At 38.1% G+C, this 21,032-nt stretch overlaps 1 protein-coding gene across 1 annotated transcript in view; it reads left to right on the top strand.

Moving 5' to 3' along the window:
* GRM7 (glutamate metabotropic receptor 7) overlaps positions 1-21,032 on the top strand; it is an 858,034-nt gene that overhangs the window by 524,777 nt on the left and 312,225 nt on the right. Inside the window, exon 5 of the mRNA XM_054595612.1 lies at positions 5,722-5,862. Within this exon, the coding sequence (XP_054451587.1) occupies positions 5,722-5,862 (141 nt within the window). The remainder of the gene's footprint in view (positions 1-5,721; positions 5,863-21,032) is intronic.

The following is a 21,032-nucleotide window of genomic DNA, read 5'->3' as shown; positions in this document are numbered from 1 at the left end:
TATAGCCCTGCTAAAAAAAAGTAAACACGTTGTTAAGTCCTGAAAGAAATGTGACTCAGCTAAGGAAAATCAGCACAGATTCAGTAAATTGAATACCATCTATTTGACCTCTGTTTCGGCTCCTTTGAATTATCTGAGAGCTCTGTTTTCTGAAACTGGCTTTTGCTGCAACACTGTCAGCCCATGTGGCCAGTTTTACTGTTTTGATTGACTCACCCATCCCAATACCTACCATGTGCAGGCAGACCTCAGAGATATTGTAGGTTCAGTTCCAGACCAGTACAATAGTGTATTACAATAAAGCAAGTCATAATCATTTTGCTGGTGGAGGGTCTTACAACACTAAAATATAACACCTGTGAAGCTCAGAAAACTGAAGCACAATAAACCTGGGCATGCTTTAAATGTTTTCTCTTCTATCTGTTGAACCACCTGGTTGCCTAGTGGAATTGATGGCTGATGTAGTAGTTCAGCAATAAGACATTTAATAGAGGGGAGGTGCCATGATCAGTGGGCTGCAGCAATTGTCCATTACCTTGGTTCACAGTCTTTGTTGGATATGAGAATCTCCTGGGGAACTTGGGGGGAAAAAAGACTCAGGCTGCTACTTCCATAAACCTGGTCTCCATGTTCTTTATCAGCTCCTTAGACTATTGTGATACCCATCCAAATGTGTCAATCACTGCTCGATAATATGGAAGTCAAAACCAGGGTCTAGAATTGGGCAGACCTGAGCTCAAATGCATCTCTGAGCCTTAGTTTCTTCCTCTAAAGTGTGGATAAGATTAATGACTACTTCCTAGGATTTATGTGGCACTGTATGAGAAAATGTATACAAAATGCTTATTCTTTTCGCAATTGTAACTATTGGTACAAGTTTTTATATAATAAAATCAAAATCTGGCTGCCATCAAAATTTTTGACAACTATGTGGAACACAAACATTTTTAATACATTTGTTAATTCACTGGATAAAGGTTTATGCCTTTGGTTTATTAGAATTTTAGTAGCAATAATAGATTGCATATACATAGAGGATGGTGCATTCATATTTGTTGATTTTGAGGCCTAGTTTTCCTGAGACAGTTTGTAATGCTCGAGTGACTTCAGTATTCCTGAGGCAGAGCACATGCTATTCCATCTGAATAAAGGTCTAGTCTCTGACCATCCCCCTCTCTCAGTAAAGCCTGTTTCTTCCTTTTCTAATCTATTTATCTAGTCTCTCCAGAAGCTCTTTCTCATTTCCTGAAACAGTTATCTCTTTCTGTGCGAGCTCCCAAAATATTGTGTACTCTTCCTTCATGGAAGTCATCACAGCTCTAATTTTATATTTAAATATAGTTTTTAAAAGTCTATATTCTTCACCAGGATGACTATAAATCCCATGAGAGGCCAGATATGTTTTAACCCAAAATATGTGAGTGCAGAGAATAGTGCCTGTCACAGAGTAGATGCTCAGTATATATTTAATGGATGAGTATGTTTATTGAAAACCACAGTTAATATTATTCTTTATCAGGCACAATGCTGAGAATTTAACAAATAATGGCTAATTTAATTTTAATAATAACCCTGTGAGGTAGATATTACTATTAACACCCTTTCACAGATGAGGAAACTGAGATGCATTATGCTGAGTAAGCTGCTCAAGGTCATACAGGTTGAAAGTGGCAAAGCTGAGTTTGAACCCATGTTTCATGACTATGTCTATGTTCACCACTACGTATGTCACTTCTCTAACCACAGAAAGTGCAGCTCTCTATAAGTCTGCAGTTCTAGTCTCTAGCAAAATGTCCCAAAGCAAATGTACAGGCATACCTCAGAGATATCACAGGTTTGGTTCCAGTCCAGCATTATAAAACCATGTCGTAATAGAGTGAATCATAACCTTTTTTGTTGGTGGAGGGTCTTGCCTTTGATTTGTAAAAAAAAAAAAAGTAACAATTATGAATTTCAATAAAGTGAAGTGCAATAAAATGAGATATGCCTGTATACTGTGTTGGTACCTGGCTGAAGGCTCTGAATTTTCCGCTTAAGGCCATAGACCTTCAAAGGAAGTGGTGAAGATGGGGTTATTTCAGGTTTCCTTCTTAGAAACACTAAGACACAGCACAAAGACTGAAATTCCAGGGCGAGAGCCCACAGTGATAACAGGAAGCACAGGTGAGAGAAGCAGCTTTGAGGCTGCAGTGGGACTCAAAGCAGCAATGCTCAGGGGAATACAGAGTGAATGCCCCAGAAAAATTCATCAATAGGCAACAGATGCTCTACCTCTCCTGAGGTCAACTACAGGCTCCAGGATGGCAAGGGACAACTTCTGCCATACTGGGCAGGGTACTAAGCAACAGTCTCAGCTACAAAAGCAAAGTGAAGACTCTCTTACCTGAACCAAGGCAGAACTTGAGGCTGAGAGGGTGATAATGCTGGTGTGTAACCATTTGGGCTGGAATTACTCAAGTCCCACCTGATGAAGTTCAGGATTTGCTCTAGAGCAGTGGTCTCCAACCTTTTTGACATCAGGGACAGGTTTCATGGAGGATAATTTTTCCAAGGAAAAATGGGAAAAATTCCAAGGAAAAAGTGGAGTTGGGGGATGGTTTCAGGACGATTCAAGTGCATTACATTCTAACTTACCTCCTGCTGTGTGGCCCAGTTCCTAACAGGCCTGGACTGGTCCCTCTCTGTGGCCTGTAGGTTGGGGACCCCTGTTCTAGAGCCCTGCTTCTTAAAGTATGGGCAGCATGAACATCACTGGGGGCTTGTTAAACATGCAGCATCTTTGGTTCCATCCCAGGTCTTCTGAATTAAAATCTGCATCTTATGAGAATCCCAGGAAATTCATATATAAATGCATTTAGAAGCAAGAGCAGTACTCAGCCTACGTGAGGGTGGCCAGCAGGCCCACTATAAGGAGGAAATGGAGAAAGCTGAGCCAGTCAGACATGTGAGTGACAAAGACAAAGATTTGGGCTAAGAAAGCCTACCCTTCATCCACTTCCTGTCCCAGTTCACACAGCCAGCTGCTGTGGTGTGTACTTTTTTTCCAAAAAAAAGTTGATTCTATTTACAACAGAGGGAAGTGGAAGTGACTGCTGTTTTCCCTTCCTTTTCTCTTTTAAATGTTCCACAGTCACCTACCTACATGTGAACTACAAACTAGTCCTTCCTTCATCTTATACTTCTGGATGTCAACAGACACAGGCTGAAGAGAGAGGCGTTTTGAAGTAATAGGCTTTTCAAATGATGAGGTTTCCTCTAAAGATGTTTTCTTCTGAGCTGGAGAATGTGTGCCTCAAGGCTAACATTTGAGCCACTTTTATAGTTCCTATTCTGAGTTTGGCTCAGGGTTCAGACCTGTGACATGTGGCCAAAAAGTCTGTTTCCAAAGCCTCTTTACATTTTATTGTGGACTCTTCTTCCTTAAGAGTATGTTGTTGTTTGGGTGTTGCATAGAGGGGGCTTGGAGTGCTGGGATAATGAAGGAGTGTTTCAGTTGCCTATAGCTGCATAACAAACCACCTCAAATGTCGTAGCTTAAAAGATAGATTGTCACAGTTCTTCAACCAGACTAGTCTCAGCTAAGTGCTTTTTCTACTGCAATCACCCTGTGGGGTGGGGCTGGAATGGGACAAAAAGCTTTGCTGAGAGGGTTGAGGTCTGTCTGGACTCCAATCTTGCCACCTAACCTCGCATCTCCCAATCAAGACTCACGGATTACAGCAGCTGGATTGCAAGTAGAATTCTGCTAGAACAAGCCACAGGGTTACAGGTTTCCCAGGCTCTGCTTGTGCAGCACTTTTTTAATGTCCCATGGATAAGGATGCAGGGCATAAGAGAAGGTTATACAAAGGTGAAGAGCCCAGGTAGCATGATCCATCAGGGCCATGTATACACAATGCACCATCCTTGCTTGATCTGCTCACCTTAATTCGTGATCCCATCTCATGTACAAGGCAGAGAGAGAGAGAGAGAAAATGAAAATTGGTCATTAGTCATTATGTGTAAGTGTGTGTATATACGTACATGAACAAGTGCGTACATCTAGTGATGATGGAAACAGAGGACTCATATTTTCCAAAGGTTCCCCTTTATTTAAGAGTGTTATATCATACTAATTAATAGTCATCTAGAGGCAGGGTTGTGGGAAAACAATGAGGTGGGAGGAGGGCTTCAAGCCAGATAGATGAATTAATCAGTATTGATATCAGAATGAGATCGGATGCGGCAGCTGGGTTTCTCTTAAATCAGTTAATGTGGTGGCTGTAAAAAGAAAGATGACTGGGTACCTGGTCAAGGCATCATCATGTCCTATCATGTCCTGACAATACCCTAGAAAATGACCTATGAGTTATAAAATATTCTTTTTTATTTTCTCTAAAGTGCTATATAATCTCCTTTACTTTATAGGTATTTTTTCTTTCCTTTTTTTACAGTCTTGTTTATTTCAATTTTTCTACTTATAGTAAGTTTATTATATGTCAGGCCATGAATTCAGTGCTGGAAATGTAGTGGTGAATTAAATTAACCTGACATTCTCTTCTCATATATTTTAGAGTCTGGAGCTATTTTTTTTTTCTTTTTCTTTTTTTATTCTTGACACTTACAGATGCCCCCCATATCTCCCTCCTTGTCCCCTTCCACCCAATCCCTGCTTCCTGGAGCTATATTTTTAATGGCCCTAAAAGTAAGGGAAATTTTTGAATAATTTAAATAATGTAAAAATAAGTCCATCTATTTCCATGGTCTTGACCTTAAACTCTGTAAGTTCCCAGATTTCCCACTATTATAAACAAGAAACTAAGGAAGAAGCTGGCATCATCCTTATTTTTCCAGACAGATCAAAGAGAGACCAGAAAGTTTAAGTGTGTACGTGCTCATGTTTCTATGACTTAGTGAGATTAGTGGAGCTGAAATTCAAGGCCAGGCATTGTGATACTGAACCCAATCTGATTCTCACAAGACCATATTGCTTCATTGGAACATTTAAAATTGTATTGTCCTAGTGAGGTAGCTAGAGGTTTCCTCTAGCCTTCTGGGTCTCTAGTCATCGCAAACTCTTTGTGAATAGTATTGAGCTAACATTGACCTCAATTTACCAGTGGCTTCTTGAAACATTTAATTATGCTTTGACTAGAAAGTCAGTTATATAATGGGGCATTACTAAATAAAAGAGGGTTCTTAAAATGAAGTTCACAGATCAGCAGCTCACATGGTCAGTGACGCAGAATGTGATAAAGTCCTTGACCCTGAGCACATTGTTTTATCAAACCTCTGTTTTTAATCAGCAAATGGGAATAATAGTAACTACTACATAGATTGTTGAAATGAGTAAAAAATTCTATGTGAACTACAGGATCTGGTCCATAGTAAGCACTAAAATTACCAGTTATCCTCTTTGATGATGATGGTGACAGATGCTTTGTCTCTGATCCATCTCACTAGAAATGCAAGGCATGTTGTGAGCACTGTGTCATCCCTAAGTTCTCTAATGCATATTTTATTGTGAAAATGTCATTTATAGACCACATATCTGCCTGACAGATTTTCTAGAGATATAGGTATAGGTTAACATTAGAATATATTTTTTTCTTCTAGTGATTTGATTGATACAAAAGAGCATTCAGCCTACTAAAACAAAGAAAAACCATGGCTGATATTTCTATTTTCAAACATTCCTGTAGTACCCCACGAGCAATGACCTTTTCATTTAACTCTCTTTAGGGTTTGATGCCTATTTTACATCCCGCACACTTGAAAACAACAGAAGAAATGTCTGGTTTGCCGAATACTGGGAGGAAAACTTCAACTGCAAGTTGACGATTAGTGGGTCAAAGAAAGAAGACACAGATCGCAAATGCACAGGTAATTTCATTCTCATTGTCCTGTTACTTATGGCCTGCATTAAAATGTCTGCATGACTGACAGAAGGAAGCTGGACTAGAGACAAATTGAAAAAGTAAATTGGATTTTACTAGATTGTTCAGAAATTGGAACAGGAGCATAAGTCTTACAAGACAAGAGAAGTACAGACGAGATTGTATTCTTTTCTGTCTGTCCATCTAGCAGTAATTGACACTTTCATTGATTCTTGTAATTCAAAAGGGGCCATGTTGTTTTGAATGCTGTCTCTGATAAATATTAGTTCATATTGTAGCCAGGTGTAGGAAGTCATTTTCACATAGACAAAAATCTCTAACAAATTTCGTATCAACACTAGATTCAACTGTTACCATGGATGGTATATTTGATTAAGGAAACAAAGTACTTGCGTTTAGAGTAATGAGTTTTAACTGATTTTCATAGCATCAAAGTTAGTGACTCACCTGCAATTTAAAATATGCTTAAAAATAGTCACCTAGCTTCATAGGTAACCTTGCATAATTATCCCAAATTAAAAACACATGTGTCTATGCCCCATCTACATATTAGTAGTCAGAAGGCAAAGTTACACATTCATTCATTGATTTACTCACATATGTTTTTTGAGCAACTCCTTTCTGGGAAACAATGTGCTCGTAGTCACTGGTGATCTGATGGTGAGCAAACTGGGTAAGGATGCTTTCATGCTGCTTAGAGAAGTGGGGGAGGGGGAATCCACATTATTCCAGGGACCTCTATAAATACATAATTACAATCTGCAACAAGTGTCTGAGGGCTGTAGGAGGATATAACCAAGAAATTTCACTCGCTGAAGGCAGAGCCTGTCTCAAAAGACCTTCCTGAGAATGAGTAGGCATTGGTTGATCGAGGAAGACAGGGGAATGGCAGATTGGAGAGTAATTTGATGGTGAAATAACATAGCAAAGGGCTTGTAACAGGAGGAATTAAGGTACCTCTCAGGATGTGAAAAACAGAATAGTGTGACTAAAGAAAAGAATGGAATGAATCTGTGAGCCGAGGTTGCAAATGTAGAGATATGGACAAGGGAATAAATTAAGTTGGGATGTGTGTGGGACTTGGTCTTTATCCTAAGAGCACTAGAAATCATGCAAGAGTGTGACATGATCTACTAGCTTATCTCATAGCCCTCTGTTAAACAGAATTGCCCAAGTCTATATGTCAGTTGCCTTGAATGTTTCTAACAACGACCTTAAGTCCCACCAAACTCTAAAATGCATTCTGTAGGCTCAAGAAAGCCACACACCCATGTTAGATACACTTTCTGCATTTAGTTTATCTTTGTAATATAGCTCTTTGAACACCCATTCCAAAATCATCTATTAATTAGGAATAATCTATCAAAAGGATGTTACTAAAAACACCATAAATCGTGTGAAGATGCTTAATTTTAGGCATTTTCCTCAAGAAGTTTTCTGTAAAAAAAAATAATATATGAACAGCAATGTGAGCAAAACAATGACACAAAATAAATATACATAATTGAATGTATAACTCAGTTAACTAGAATATAATGTTAACCACATTCTCTATGTCATGGTGTATAGCATCAATGTTTTCAGAAATATCCTTATTGTGTTGGGAGAAAAGGAAAAAAAATAATTCAATGATGACTAGACCTAAGTGACACAAAGCTTTCAAGTGGAAACTGAAAAAATTAGTTTGATGTCTGGATAATTTATCTATATGACAAGGAACATCCAAGTATACTAGAAGTATTCAAATGATTGATGGCAGTTTTTTTGTTCTTTCTACGTGTAATATTCTAAAGAGTGTCTGGAAGGTGGAATGGATTATCTCATGGTCAAAAGGGTTGTTCCAACCAAGATCAATCCCCAGTCTTTGTATATGCTTTAACAAAAACTATTTTATCTTCAATATTATAAGAAGAGCACAACCTTTCTTAATACTCAATTCCAAGATCTCCCAACCCTAAGAGCTAAACATTCATCCTCCTTCCTTCCCTTGCTGTGGTCTAATTTCCACTGATATAGATTGAACCTTGGTAGTGACTCATCCTTCTCATGGGTTATCTGGGATGCCAACCCCCAAGGGTCATGCAGTTGATCAAGTTTATTGATGGTTTGTTTAATCACATTTACAGGAGACACAAACTACATTTGACAGGTAGTAATGCCATTCATGCTACTTTATAGTAAAGTTACATTTTCTCATGGAGATAGTGCTAGCTACACACACAATAAAGGAAGCTCCTCTAGACAGTTCACCACAGAGTACTTGTCATCTGTGGGCAGAAAGGTCAGATGTGATTGTTTTTCAAGTACTGTTTTTGTTCTGCCACCTTCGCATCACTTGCTCTGTGTGTTTCCCCTTATGAATTGCAAGTGTACCCGTGACACAGAGACCAATTCAGCATACGATCTCTTTGGAAAGAATATTATATTTTTGTGAAGATACTGAGGTCAAGAAAAGGAGAAAAAGTACAGAGAAAAATTGATCTGTGAAGCAGAGATTGAGGACAAAAAGTGTTTGAAAAACCACAGGGATGGACCTGAAAGAGACCTCAGTTTGTGTTCTAAATTTACTCCTGAGTACCCTGTATGAGCTTGGATATTATTTAACCTCTAAAAGTCCTCCTTCAACTTTGAAATGGAGGTTATAAAATGTTATACTCTAAGTTGTTGTGGGAATTAAATTAGAAAACTCAATAAATGATCTAAAATCAAACTGGAACATAGTAATAGCTCATTAAAGCTTCCCGACTATCTTTTGTTCCATGCTGAATGAAGTTGCTTGTGAGGGTTTCATGAAGATCCTGTTGTCTTACATCAGTCCTAAGGGAAATCAAGATACATGTCAAATTCTAACAGAAAAAATAAAGTCAGGGATTTGAATAAGCACATAATACGGACAGGGAGTCTTCACTGGGGTACACATTAAGCAGTAATGTACTGAGGTCTCAGAAAGTTTGTAGACAGGCAACGTACAATTTTATGCTGTGAATGGAAAGTGAAGCTTAACACTTAAGGAATTTCAATGCCAAAGTGTAGAAGGGGTATCCATGCATCATTAGGTCTTGGACTTGCCTGACACTTCATGTCCCAATTTTTTGTACCATTTTATCCCTGATGTGCTATATTTTTATATGGTTAGTATCACCTCCAAGGCCTTTTCTCCCAAACTCATTCTTTAAACTTAAAAGGAGATTCTGAGAATCTGAATGTGCTTGCTTATGGCAGCCCATAAAAATTACCTCTCTTACAGCTTGGGGCTTATATAGAACATTTGTCTAACTAACAATACTCTTCTCTCAAATGCTACTTTGTGAATATTGATTCATCAGTTATCTCTTTACTGAAAAAGAAGAAACTCAGCATTTAGAAATCTGTCATCCCATGAAGGGACATTTGACTTTCAGAGGTTTGTTTTCCTTTTGAGATGACAGAGGATAAGTTGGTGATTTTTTTTGTTTTGGTAAATAGCTACTGTATTCTATTGCTAGTGCTTTCAAGTCACACAATAAGCAAATTCAGTTTTGATTTAAGTCCCTAATCAACCAACATTTACTTTGGAAAATGTCAGGGGCTAAAGAGCATACTCTGATAAATGTCCACATTTTTGGAGGTCAGATCCCTAAGCTGTGGTTTTCTTTACACCTCACTTCCCAAAGCTAATAGTTTAAGTAAAGGTCACTTTGTTGGTGAGACCAAAAAAAAGCCTGGTAAGAAATGGCTGTCAGCAAATATCTCAACTCTGTTATTCTTATCTGGGACCCAGATTCAGCAAATCCTATATAAATTTTTAACAGGACTATCAAAGCAAAGAATTACACTTAAGTGTTTTGAGAAAATATGTACAGAAAGAGTTTATGACCATGCTAATTAGTTCTGCCTGTTATTTGATTATTCTATCCTAAATTGACCTTTAGTTGTTGCATAGGTGTTGTATTGTGACACCTGACTCATTCAGCATAATTGAAGAATCTTCATCAAACAGTTATGGATAAGTAATGGCCAACCCTTTGGTACTCTATTTTTTTAAGCCATTTTGATGAGAAACAATTTAAAATACATTTTACCCCTTTGTGCTTTCTCTTAAACAGGGGTTTGTCACTGATTATTTATTAATCAGTATCCAGTTTTTGTTATGAGATTGTATGTTAATAAAATTTTTATTCTCTGAGTCATCTCTAAATCTCAGAGTCTTAGTTGATGTTTCTCTTGTTACAATCACCCTTAAATATTCCTTTGCCTCCCTTGTAGATGGCTGTTTTCTATCTGTGTGGGAACTAAAATTGTATGTGACAAATTATTAAAAATTTAATCTATTCCTTCATTTGAAAATGAATGTTGAATAAGTATTAATATCAGAATAATCACAGAAAGACTAAGGTGATGATTAACTTTGCTATGCTTAACTTTGTGAATTTAGTATAGCATTTATAGTAACTATTTGGATGAGTTCACTAATAGAATTTAGATAGATGTGATGCTAATTAATATAGTATCCCCCAAATTAAAATTATCTGACTTTCACACTTAAAGCCCTCATTGTTCTTGGAAATCTTTAAATTCTTTTCAGAACAGGAGTATTGCATAAAAATCCCATAAAAAATGACTTTTTAGACAGTGGGTTTCCATATGTAATAGTAAAAAAAATGGTTTTAATGTAACATTAAATCATATTAACTGCCATGCTAATTCTGTGGTGTTTTTAATTCACTTTGATATGAAAGCTCATCTCCTTGTGTTATTTTAAAACTAATGACATTCTTCTTGTAAAGACATTTGAGGACAAAAAGATCACCTCTTTTCAATGAGAATTATATCACCAACTTTGTCGATTATTCCACTGGATAAATTTGAGGGAAGATAAGGATGATGAGGATAACGCTTGCTTCTAAGGGCAAATATTCTGTAGCTTTTTCTATGGTTATCTACCACAGTAGGTATCTCCCAGGCCACACAAAAAAAATAAAACTTTTGATTATTTTCTAGAATCTCTATTTGTTTTTCAAGGCATCACTCCAATAGCTTGTAATAATTTAATCAGTCTTTTTAGAAATCCTTATTTGACCTCATCAATGAAGATGAAGCTTAGTTACAGAGAGTTATTAAAGACCAGGATATTGGAAGTATTTGATGGGTCCATTTGCTCTGAACCTTTGACATCTATCCGTGACTTCCTGCTACCCACCAATCCATCTCCAGGAATGGCCTCTTCTGTGCTCTCCTTAACAGTGGTGATATCAAGGTGACTATAGCATGGGATCTTCGTCACCTCAAGGTTCTCCAGGTTCAGCCCTCATTCTGCTTGCTTTCACAACTCTCCTCTGACCATGGTGGGGAGGTTACAGAGCCTGGGACACCAACATTTCACTTTTATGCTTCCCAAAGACCGTCCCTTCTTACTCATCTTCCATTCCTGAATGATTTTTATTAGAGTCTGGGGGAGCAGACTAACTTAGATCCAATCATATCCTTCTGCATCTTTTGTGTATGTCATACACTGTATTTTCTGAATCTTTCAACACTCAACTTTCAAAGCTTAGAGATTAGTACTGACCACATATGGAACTCAAAAGTCAATCAATTTTTCCTTTTCTGTTATTACCTTCTTTCCTAAAGCAAAGAATTAAAGCTCTGAAGCTTCCAAGACTGAGGTTAGTGCCACAGATTATTTATATATATACATATATGAGACTATGTAAGATTGTCATTAAGATGATATATTAATATGTCAAAATATTACCACTCAATACTATATTAGTACAACTAAGGTAAAAGAGTTACAGATGGCAGATCAGGTCCTTGTTATTACTAAATAGTACAAACATAGCACTAAACCTTGTGTTTACTCAAATTTTGACCATATGCCCAAAGTAGGAGCTAGCTATCTTCAGCTTTAATAAATCAATATTCACAGATAAACCATTCAGTATATGATTTTTTCTTTCTGCCACCAACCATACAAAGTTTAAGAAGTGGTCTCATCCTAGCCAGGTAGCTCATTTGGTTAAAATGTCATCCCAATACACCAAGGTTGCAGGTTTGATCCCCAAACAGAGCATATATGAATCAACCAATGAATGCATAAATAAATGGAACAACAAATTGATGTCTGTCTCCCTGCTTCTTTCCCTCTTTCCCTCCCTCCCTATCTCCATTCCCTTATCTCTCTCTAAAATCAATAAATAAAAATTTAAAAAAGTGGTCTCTACCACACACCATGTTATTTTAGACCATGTTTCCTCAGATTCTTCTTGCCATACAGCACACCAAGGCATCTACAGGGATTGGGTTTAATTCTGTGCATAATCAGTCCAGGCAGTGGAACCCCAAGTTGAAAGCCCAGGAGTATCCAGGCAAAAATGCTCCATAAATGCTAGAAGCCATAATTATTTGAACTGTGTGTCATTTCTTTCTCATTAACTCCAACAGGCAAAAGCTTTAGAAATGGGAGTTATGGCCTTTCCATTATTGGGGAGTCTATCAGGCTGGGCAGCTAATGAGAAGGAATTCCTGAATCAGGAGAATTAATGCATATGTGTCTTCTCAGCAACAGTTCTTGTAAACAAAGTGCCTCTTGTAAGCAATATAAGTATTATAAATTGGATAGTTAGAGTGCATTTAGTACGTATAAGAAAGAGCTGTTGAATGACTTATCAAGTACCATCAAGCAAGCTAGAATGGAATATAGCTTTCCTCAAGAAGTATTTCTAGTAATACAGTTTTTTCCCTTTTCCTCCTGCAAAGAGAAATATGGACACTAAAAGCATTTTAGATTTTTACAGTGTGTGCAATGTGTTCACAAGATAAATATCTACCATATATATATAAACTCAGATAAGAACTTTTTATGGCTCCTTCTAACTTTGTCTCACTATTTCCAGTAACAGTAGATCAAATATGTGTGTGAACACATAGGAAAGCTTCCCATTTCCTCATCCTCATCCTCAAATATTATTTATTGTTTACCTTCCTGAGAGAGGATGGCTATGAGGAGACTTAAAGTATAGACTCTATTATGTAGCAACAAAGGATCCAACTTGCCTGCTGAAGGTGCCCTGGTTGATTCATGAGAGCAGTTAAGACTTAAAGAGTCAAATTGCCTCAGTTTGAACCTAGCTCTTACACTTCATGTATCACTAGGGTAAGTTATTGAAACATGCTCAGTGCCTTAGTCCCTCATCTATAAAATGGGATAACAATAGTCCATACTACCTGAGGTCATTTGCAAGGAGTAAATAGAACAGTGACCTGTGGAAACAGTGAGTGCTCAATAGCTTTGGGAGCCTTTGTTACAATAAAAACTAAAAAGAGAACCCCTTCATGGCTCACACTGCCTAGACTTTCTTTATTTTTACATCCAGTCTTGCTCTTCCTTTATTTTAAAAGTTCTTTGTTGGTATAGTGATATACATATATCAATACACTTTTATGAGTTTATATTACCCAATTTGATGCCCATATCAACCCTGTGAAATAGGCAAGTCAGGTATGATCCTCCTTTTACAGATTAAAATGAAACAAAATTGAATTTCAGAGACACTGTGTAACTTTTATGAGAATATGGCTGCGGATGATAAAAATATAATAACCCCATTAACTAATGTCAAACATTCATTTTTTCATGCCTTCTGCCCCTTACTCGTGCACTTAACCAATGTGTGTTGAACGGCAGCTCTGGGCCAGTGCCTGTGCTCGGCTTGAGAGGACAGACAAGGTTTTTGCTTTCAAGGAACTTACATTCCAGTATGGGAGGCAGAGAGAAAACCAAAGGAAGATGAATAAAATAATAACAAATTGTGATTCGTGCTATGAAAGAAACAAATAAGAGGCTGAACTAGAAAACAACAGTGCAGAATTATTCTAGGAAAATAGTTGGCAAAGATTATCTCAGCCACCCTGACTGTCTGTGAAACATTATTCTGATTGTACAGACAAAGAAGCCATGGTTCAAATGAGTCAACCAAATGATCAATACTGCTGATTTCTCCCTGTGCTCTTTCTCCTCTGATGCTTGATTGCCTTGTGAGACGCTGAGAAAATGGAACATGAATAGGCACTTTCTCCTTTGGGGGTAACTTTATGGTTTTATTCATACAGCAATCCCTTCACGTTGTGACACTCAGCCATCTAACGGCTCTTAGGAGAACACATGTGATAATGATCCTCGTTTGATTCTTTGGTCCTCACTTACAAACAGCTGCAGTGGAGAACAGAATTGACCTCATTTCTTTTCTTCTCCTCTAAACTCAAAATAGGGCAATAGTGTCCAGTTTATTCTCAAACTTTGCTAACTCGATGAAAAGCTGGTAGCTTGTACAAAGAAGAAAGACAGAGGATTCAAATGCCTCATCTCATAGATAGCCTAATTATGAAACAGGGAATTGCAGCCACAACTATAATGTTTTTTGACTGTTTTTCATCATGTGGGGACACTGCAGTTTTTAGGATGGGGCGAACAAACATGCCTACACCTTTATCAAAGCCAATAGTAAGGACTAAAGTAATGAGAAACACCAGCAGTATGAAATAATACTTCTAAAGAAGAGTTTCCCAATATTGGAGGAGCACTTATAAATTGAACTGCCAAAGTAGTCCATTGTTCTGGCAGAAGTAGGCAATTTACTATGAAAGAAAAATGTTGACTTACCAGATGCTGTTGTCTTTTCATTTGAGAAAAATGCAATGGTCATGAGCAAGTTCCAGGCAAGTTTGTAACAAAAGGTTATACTTTAGAATTAACTTTAAACTAAGAAACTCAAAAATATAAAAAGAAAACTATGTTAAGAGCCAGGCTGAAGCAGTTCCCTTGTTGTGGATACAAGTGTACAAAAATTCTTTGGATAAATAATTATTGGACTTCTAATGTCTGACAGCCTGGCTGTTAATTTGACTACTACATAAATCATGCCTCCAGCAGAGACTATATATTTTAATAGATTCACTCCTTCCTTGAACAAGTTGTGAGAATGCAGAAGTGTTAATTGAATTCCAGTAACTTTTCAAAACCTAAATTGGTGATATTTTTAGCACACAGAACTAATTGTGTTACCCTCTATATTTAAGACACTTTAATAGTTATACCTGTTTGCAGGACAAAGACTAAAACTCAGCATTGTCTATAGGGCCAACTGTGGCAAGTCAGACTTCTGGGGGCTCTCATCTTCTTTTAGTTCTTTCTGTAAAAGCATATGGGTTTTCCTTCCCACAGAGCTTGGCATATGCTGTTCCCTCTGCCTGGTATTCCCTTTCCTTGGTAAAGACTTTGACTACTTAACAATCGTTCACCCTTCACATCTCATTGTCACCTCTTTCAGAAAGCCTCCACGGGTGTCCCACCATGATCTGGGTCCTTTTCTCTCTAGTCTCCCACCTTCCTTTCCTTCCGCTGCACTTGCTGCTGTTTGTGATGCTGCCTCATTAATGTGAGTATGTGGTGAAGGTCACTTCCCTGCACTTTGCTGCAAGCTCAGTGTAACCAGGCTCTCGTTTCCCTGCTTATGTCTTTCTTCATATGCCCAGCCCTGATTCAGGTTCGGTATTGTGCAAAAGCTGAACAAGTAGTTGTTGAGACATTAATTTTACTTTCTATGCTTAAAACAAAAATCTGCTGTGCATGAAATGTTTCCTAAGCAATTGAGCAAATAGGGAAGGAGGGGAAGATGGGGTGGGCTTATGTCTTCCTGACTGGTGGCCAGGTTGCTGCACTTGTGAGCACTGAAGTAGAATTTCTCATTCGGAAACTCAGCCAATGAATGGAATCAGAGGATTTATTGAGCTACATGTGTTAAATGTTTCCTAAGCCTATTATGTTGATTTTTACAAGACACAAAAAGAAAATAGCAAGTTCTGCATTTATGTGAGTTGACAAGTGCTCCATTTTAAGTAAAATTGTGGAAATCCCAAAATCCAATAACTATAATGTATTAGTCATTCCTTCCTTTAGAAAAAGAAAAATTCACGGGAACAGAGGACTAGGGAACACACCAGCCTCCCAGGTTTGACCATACGCTTTACTCTATTGATTGTTATTCTCATAACTGAAGAATTGCTGTATTTTATATGCTGTAAGGAAGAACTTAGATGCAGGGCTAAAACCATAGTACTAAAAATAATAAAACAGTCCATGCTTATTAGGTACGTTCTGAAATGATAATGTTTCATTCATCCTGCAAAGAAGTACATGAATACAAATCTAAATGAACAAAAAGTTAGCTTTTTGTGATATTTACACCTAGAATTTTTATTTTGAACATCTTTTAAAAAAATTATTGATGGGGGATGGATTTGTTGTTTCACTTATGTGTACAGTCATTGGTTGATTCTTATATGTGCCCTAACAGAGATTAAACCCACACCCTTGGCATATTGGGTCAATGCTCTAACCAGCGGAGCTCCCTGGCCAGGGCTTATTTTGAGCATCTTTTAAAAAGTAATAACTTCACTTATATTTCTCCCAAGCCTTACATAAAGCACATTAAGAAATATCTTAACACTTCTTGCTTTTTCCTTCTTTTGGATTACTTTCTTAGGATGAATTGTTAGAAGTTGTTAGAAGGAGTAGGAAAGAACAAAAATCTTCTGAAATTAATTTCGGTTACTGTCCCATACTAGTTATGAAGCCCTGTATATATGCCATTGCATCTCTGTGCCCTATTTCCTAATTTGTAAAATACAAATGATGATAATAACCTGATGGAATTTTGTTTTGTGTTTTAAGGAGAAGCACTAAATAAGTTAATAGATGTAAAGTGCTTAGTATGTTGTCTGACACATAGGTAGCATTACCTATTTTTATTACAACAGATTTATAGTATAAGTATTTTTGGACAAGTGAAGTGTATTGTCAAATTGTTTTCTGAAAGGGCTATACTAATTTATTCAGCCATTAGTAACACTACTACAATGTCACCTCTGTTTTGATTTGCATTTCTTGGAAAACTTGCAAGATTGAATTTTTTTTTCCATATACTTGGGTACCTATTTATCTCTTTTATGAGATGCACTTTAGAGTCTTTAAATTGTTTTAATATTCCCTGTCAATTGGTCATCCCTACAATTCAGTAAAGTTGGCAGAGCTGATAATATTTACAATCCATTGAAGAGAAAGACAAAAGCAAACTACTTAGACGTTTGTTAAGTGGCTTTGTCCAGTCAGTTGGCTAGCAACTAGCAGAGCTGAGATTTGAACCACAAAATATTCTGCTTTACTCTTGTAAACAATGATTCATGGAAGTGGCACCTCCTGGCATGAAAGGGTTACCGTTATATTAATCAATCAATAAATCTGAATTTTTTTCTATAACAAACACAACCCTTAGAAAAATATGATTTAAATATCTTACAAGCTGTGTTTGGGAATCACAATCTCTGGAATTTGGTCACTGTTTCCCCACTGTTTGTGGTTCACACAAGCCAGAATGTATCAGTCAGAGCCCAAGCAGGAAGTGATGATTCAAGCTGGAATATTTAAAGAGTGTTTCCTAAAGAGGCAATCTACAAAGGTGTCAGAGGAGTAAGTTAAGAAGACAGCAGAGGCCAGTTCAGTGCCGCCAGCCTAGTAACACAGAGAACCATGATAACCCCTAGCCTGAAAGTGCATGAAGGGATTTGGGCGGGTGCCAAAATTCTGGCAGAATATCTGAAATGAGAGGCTACCTGATGGGGAGCGAGCCAGACCAATAAATAATAAGACCAACCATCCCCTTGTGCTCTGGTCCCCTGTTTATAACTCCCACTGGCCAAACCTACTGGATATCAAAAGGCAAGAGAGTTCTTTGATTCTATCAAAGTGAGCTTCTCGGGGCATAGAGAAAGGTAAAGGAGTAGATCTGAAGAGTCAACTATCCAGTGCAGGAGTTCTCATGTATTTGTGAAGGCAAGATCTAGAAAGTGGGAAGGGCAAGAATTTATTTTGTTTTAGACATTTTTAGTTCAATATACCAATAAGGCATCTCAGTGTATATGTCTACAACCCAGAAGTCTGTGAAAGGGCTACAAAGTATAGATTTGTAATAGGGGATAACATTATTGGAATGAATATGATTGCCAAGGAAAGAGTGAATGTGAGGAGCAATGAAATGTAGGGCACAAACCCAAAGATTGGTTTTGTAATGAAAAGAATAAATACTGTTGGAAGGAAATTCCCCATGGGTCTCTCTTTTTTTTCTGCATGTCTTGTGAGCAGAGACACTACCTGCCTTTGTTCTAGGCTATCTTTTCAAGGACATTTGTATAGTGAACCACCTTGGAAAGTAGAGGTAGGGTCTTTCTTCAGAGCAAAGGCTAGTCACGCTTACTGTCATTTTAAAAGACAAGATTCCCTAAGCTCTAGGTTTCTCTCCTGTAGCATGACCCATTTTTTCACATGGTTCTCTTTCTGTAACCCTGTGTGGATTGGGAGTTGGAGAAACAGAGCCTCAAAAGGCTGATACTCTGACTACTACTATTTCTATGAGAAATAAAGCACTTGTCTCTGACCCATGAGTCTAATATCTCCTACCAATCCATGAAACTGTGGCAGGATAATTTTAGGCTTCTAGCTATGGTAAAACCAATGGAACAGTTTTTATAAGGGGAAAAATAAATTATAGGATGCAAAACCTATTGGGGAGAAAGAAGGGCACTGAGATACATGGGTAATCCAAGGAAAAAATATCTTCACCTAATAGAGTCACAGGGTTAAGCAGTGTTCTCAGGAAACATCAATGTTTTAGTTAAGGATAAGGTTTTATTAAGGAATGGTCAATGTGGATTAGGAGTTCCAGAGAGCCCAGTCAAAAGACTCGTGAACATGAAAGAAGTTGGTGGTTGAGCAAGGGAGAAGTTAGCATGAGGGGAGCTTGGTAAGTAAAGGATCATCAGAGGCTTGTGCAGCGGGCTGTGTCCAGTAAAGCTTGGATGGGAAGCATGAGGATTTAGTTCTGAGAATGGTCTGGAGGAGGGGGATCACTTAAGCCTATGAATATTCAGGTGAGTTTTGGAAATGAAGCCTGGGGTCTAAAATGCCAATCCCAATAGCGGTAAGGTAAATTTTGACCTTGATTTCGGTAGCTTGTTTCTGACTGTGCTGGGAGGCATTGCAAGTGACAGAAGGGTTTTTTTCTCATAGTGTTTAGCCACATGGGGAATATCAGTTTCCCTTTTATAAGAAGTACTTTTTTAACAAAGAAGGAACAAGCTTAGAGAGGTTATATAACTCCCCTTTAGTCACAAGTGTAGTGCATGCAGAGGCAGTATTTCCACCCAGGTTTGTCTGCTAACAGCCCCATGCTCCACATTCTTGTCCTTGGGCAATGGTTGGGCTGATTATAGGAGAGATAGAAATACCGTCACATTTTTCTTCAAAATGTTGGGATTTTGAAGGATATTTCCCCTTTTAAATCATAGGCAACATATGTTTTAAACTAAGCCTGGATTTTAAGATTTTGCATCAAGAATCTTCTTCTGAAATGTTCTATGGAAGGTTCCACTTCAATAACACTTAATTATTAGATTGGCAAAAACATCCATTTAGTTTTTCCCTAAATGACACATTTTTTTTATTTTCACCAATATCTTTTCTGATTTTGATATTTTGAGTATGTCGGCTATTTCCTGCTATTGACTTGTAGTGAGTAGAGGCCAGGGGTATTGCTAAACATCTTCCAATGCATAAGACCACCCCCATAGCAAATAATTATATGGCCAAAATATCAATAGTACCAAGAAAATTCAAAAAACACTTTTGACACATTCAGTCAGTCACAACACCTTCTTCATACACTGCACAAATCTTCTCTTGCATTTCTTGCCTTTTTACCTTTCTTGAAATAATAAAGCATAATATGCCAGAAATGTTGCATATTTTCTTCCACCTTCAATATTAAAATAGCTGCACAAAAATTCAGCAATTTTGATTTTTTTAAATGCATGCTGACATGATAGCTGTCACAATACAGTCTAACAAAATTGTTTTAAATGAAGTTAAAGACAACTAAGTGCTCCTAGAGCCATCATCAGGAAAAAACTAAACAAACTTTTTGGCCAACCCAACAGAGTTTTTTCCACAAATAACAAGATGTGGCTAGTTGCTCTTCAGGCAAATTATCAACTGTGTTCTGACTGGTTCAACTTTCTGGTTATAAGTTGTTAAAATGATTTCTTAGTCAGGATAGCTGTTCTATTTCCTTAACATTAGTGAAATGTGACATTCCTAAGAAGTGCAGAGTCTTCAGAAACTCTTATTTGAGGGGAGAGTTAAAATGGCAGAGGAGTGAATGGAAGTCACATGGCATCCTCCCAGGAACAATCTGGAATTACAACTAAATTGTGGAGAAATCACCTGGAACAAACATCTGAACAATAGCAAGAGAGGAGACCTAACCTCAGACAGACAGAAGAATCAGCTTTAGCACAATCTGCCTGGTAGGAAGTACAGTGGAAGATGGGCTGGGCACCAATGGGTGGCAGCGCCAGAGGGATATTTAAATAGCTAGTTGGATCCTCCTGAGAAGAGTGGGATGTAAACCATAACTGGGGGTCTCCAGCCTACAGTACCAGATCTCCAAAAGTACACAGATAGTGGCCAGCTGTGAAAAGTGGCAGGGTTGCACTTTGCCAAATTTGGGTAGCTTGAGATGCAAAGAGCTATTTAAAGAGTCAATGCATAAATTTTTATTTGCAGCCACTTACCCTGGGCTCTGGCAAAGGCGGGGAAAAGAGTGGGCTGGAGATGCCTGAGGAGAGACTGGGGAAGGAGGCTTTGGAAAGAGAACTGAGGGAATAGCCTGAGGGTTTCTTGTGATGAGTCATCCCCCTGGAGGCAGCAGCCATCTCTCTCAGGCAGACCACACCCCTGAGAGGCAGCAGCATGAGAGGGCACAATAGCCGCACCCCCAGGAGGCTCTGCCCTGGCCTGATGGTGCTTAAGCCTGACTGCTGAGTACAGAGTGGCAGTCACAGATAGTAGATCCTTGGCTTAAGGGGGCCAGAGTGATCTAGAGGCACTTGAGGAGAAACTAGAGACAGGCTTTGGGGAGAGAACGGAGAAAGTAGTCAGCAGGATCCAGGTGCTGACTACTTCCCCATACAGCAGGAGGGACCTGGCTCAGGCAGACTACTCATCTAAGACGCAGTAGCCTAAGAGGGCACAACAACCCTGCCCCAAGTAAGGACTCTGCCCCA

This window comes from Pteronotus mesoamericanus, unplaced genomic scaffold, assembly GCF_021234165.1.
Source record: "Pteronotus mesoamericanus isolate MK-2021 breed Mesoamerican mustached bat unplaced genomic scaffold, CSHL_Meso_final scaffold_54, whole genome shotgun sequence".
NCBI classification, from domain to species: Eukaryota; Metazoa; Chordata; class Mammalia; order Chiroptera; family Mormoopidae; genus Pteronotus; species Pteronotus mesoamericanus.
This window is presented reverse-complemented; position numbering and strand designations above follow the sequence as displayed.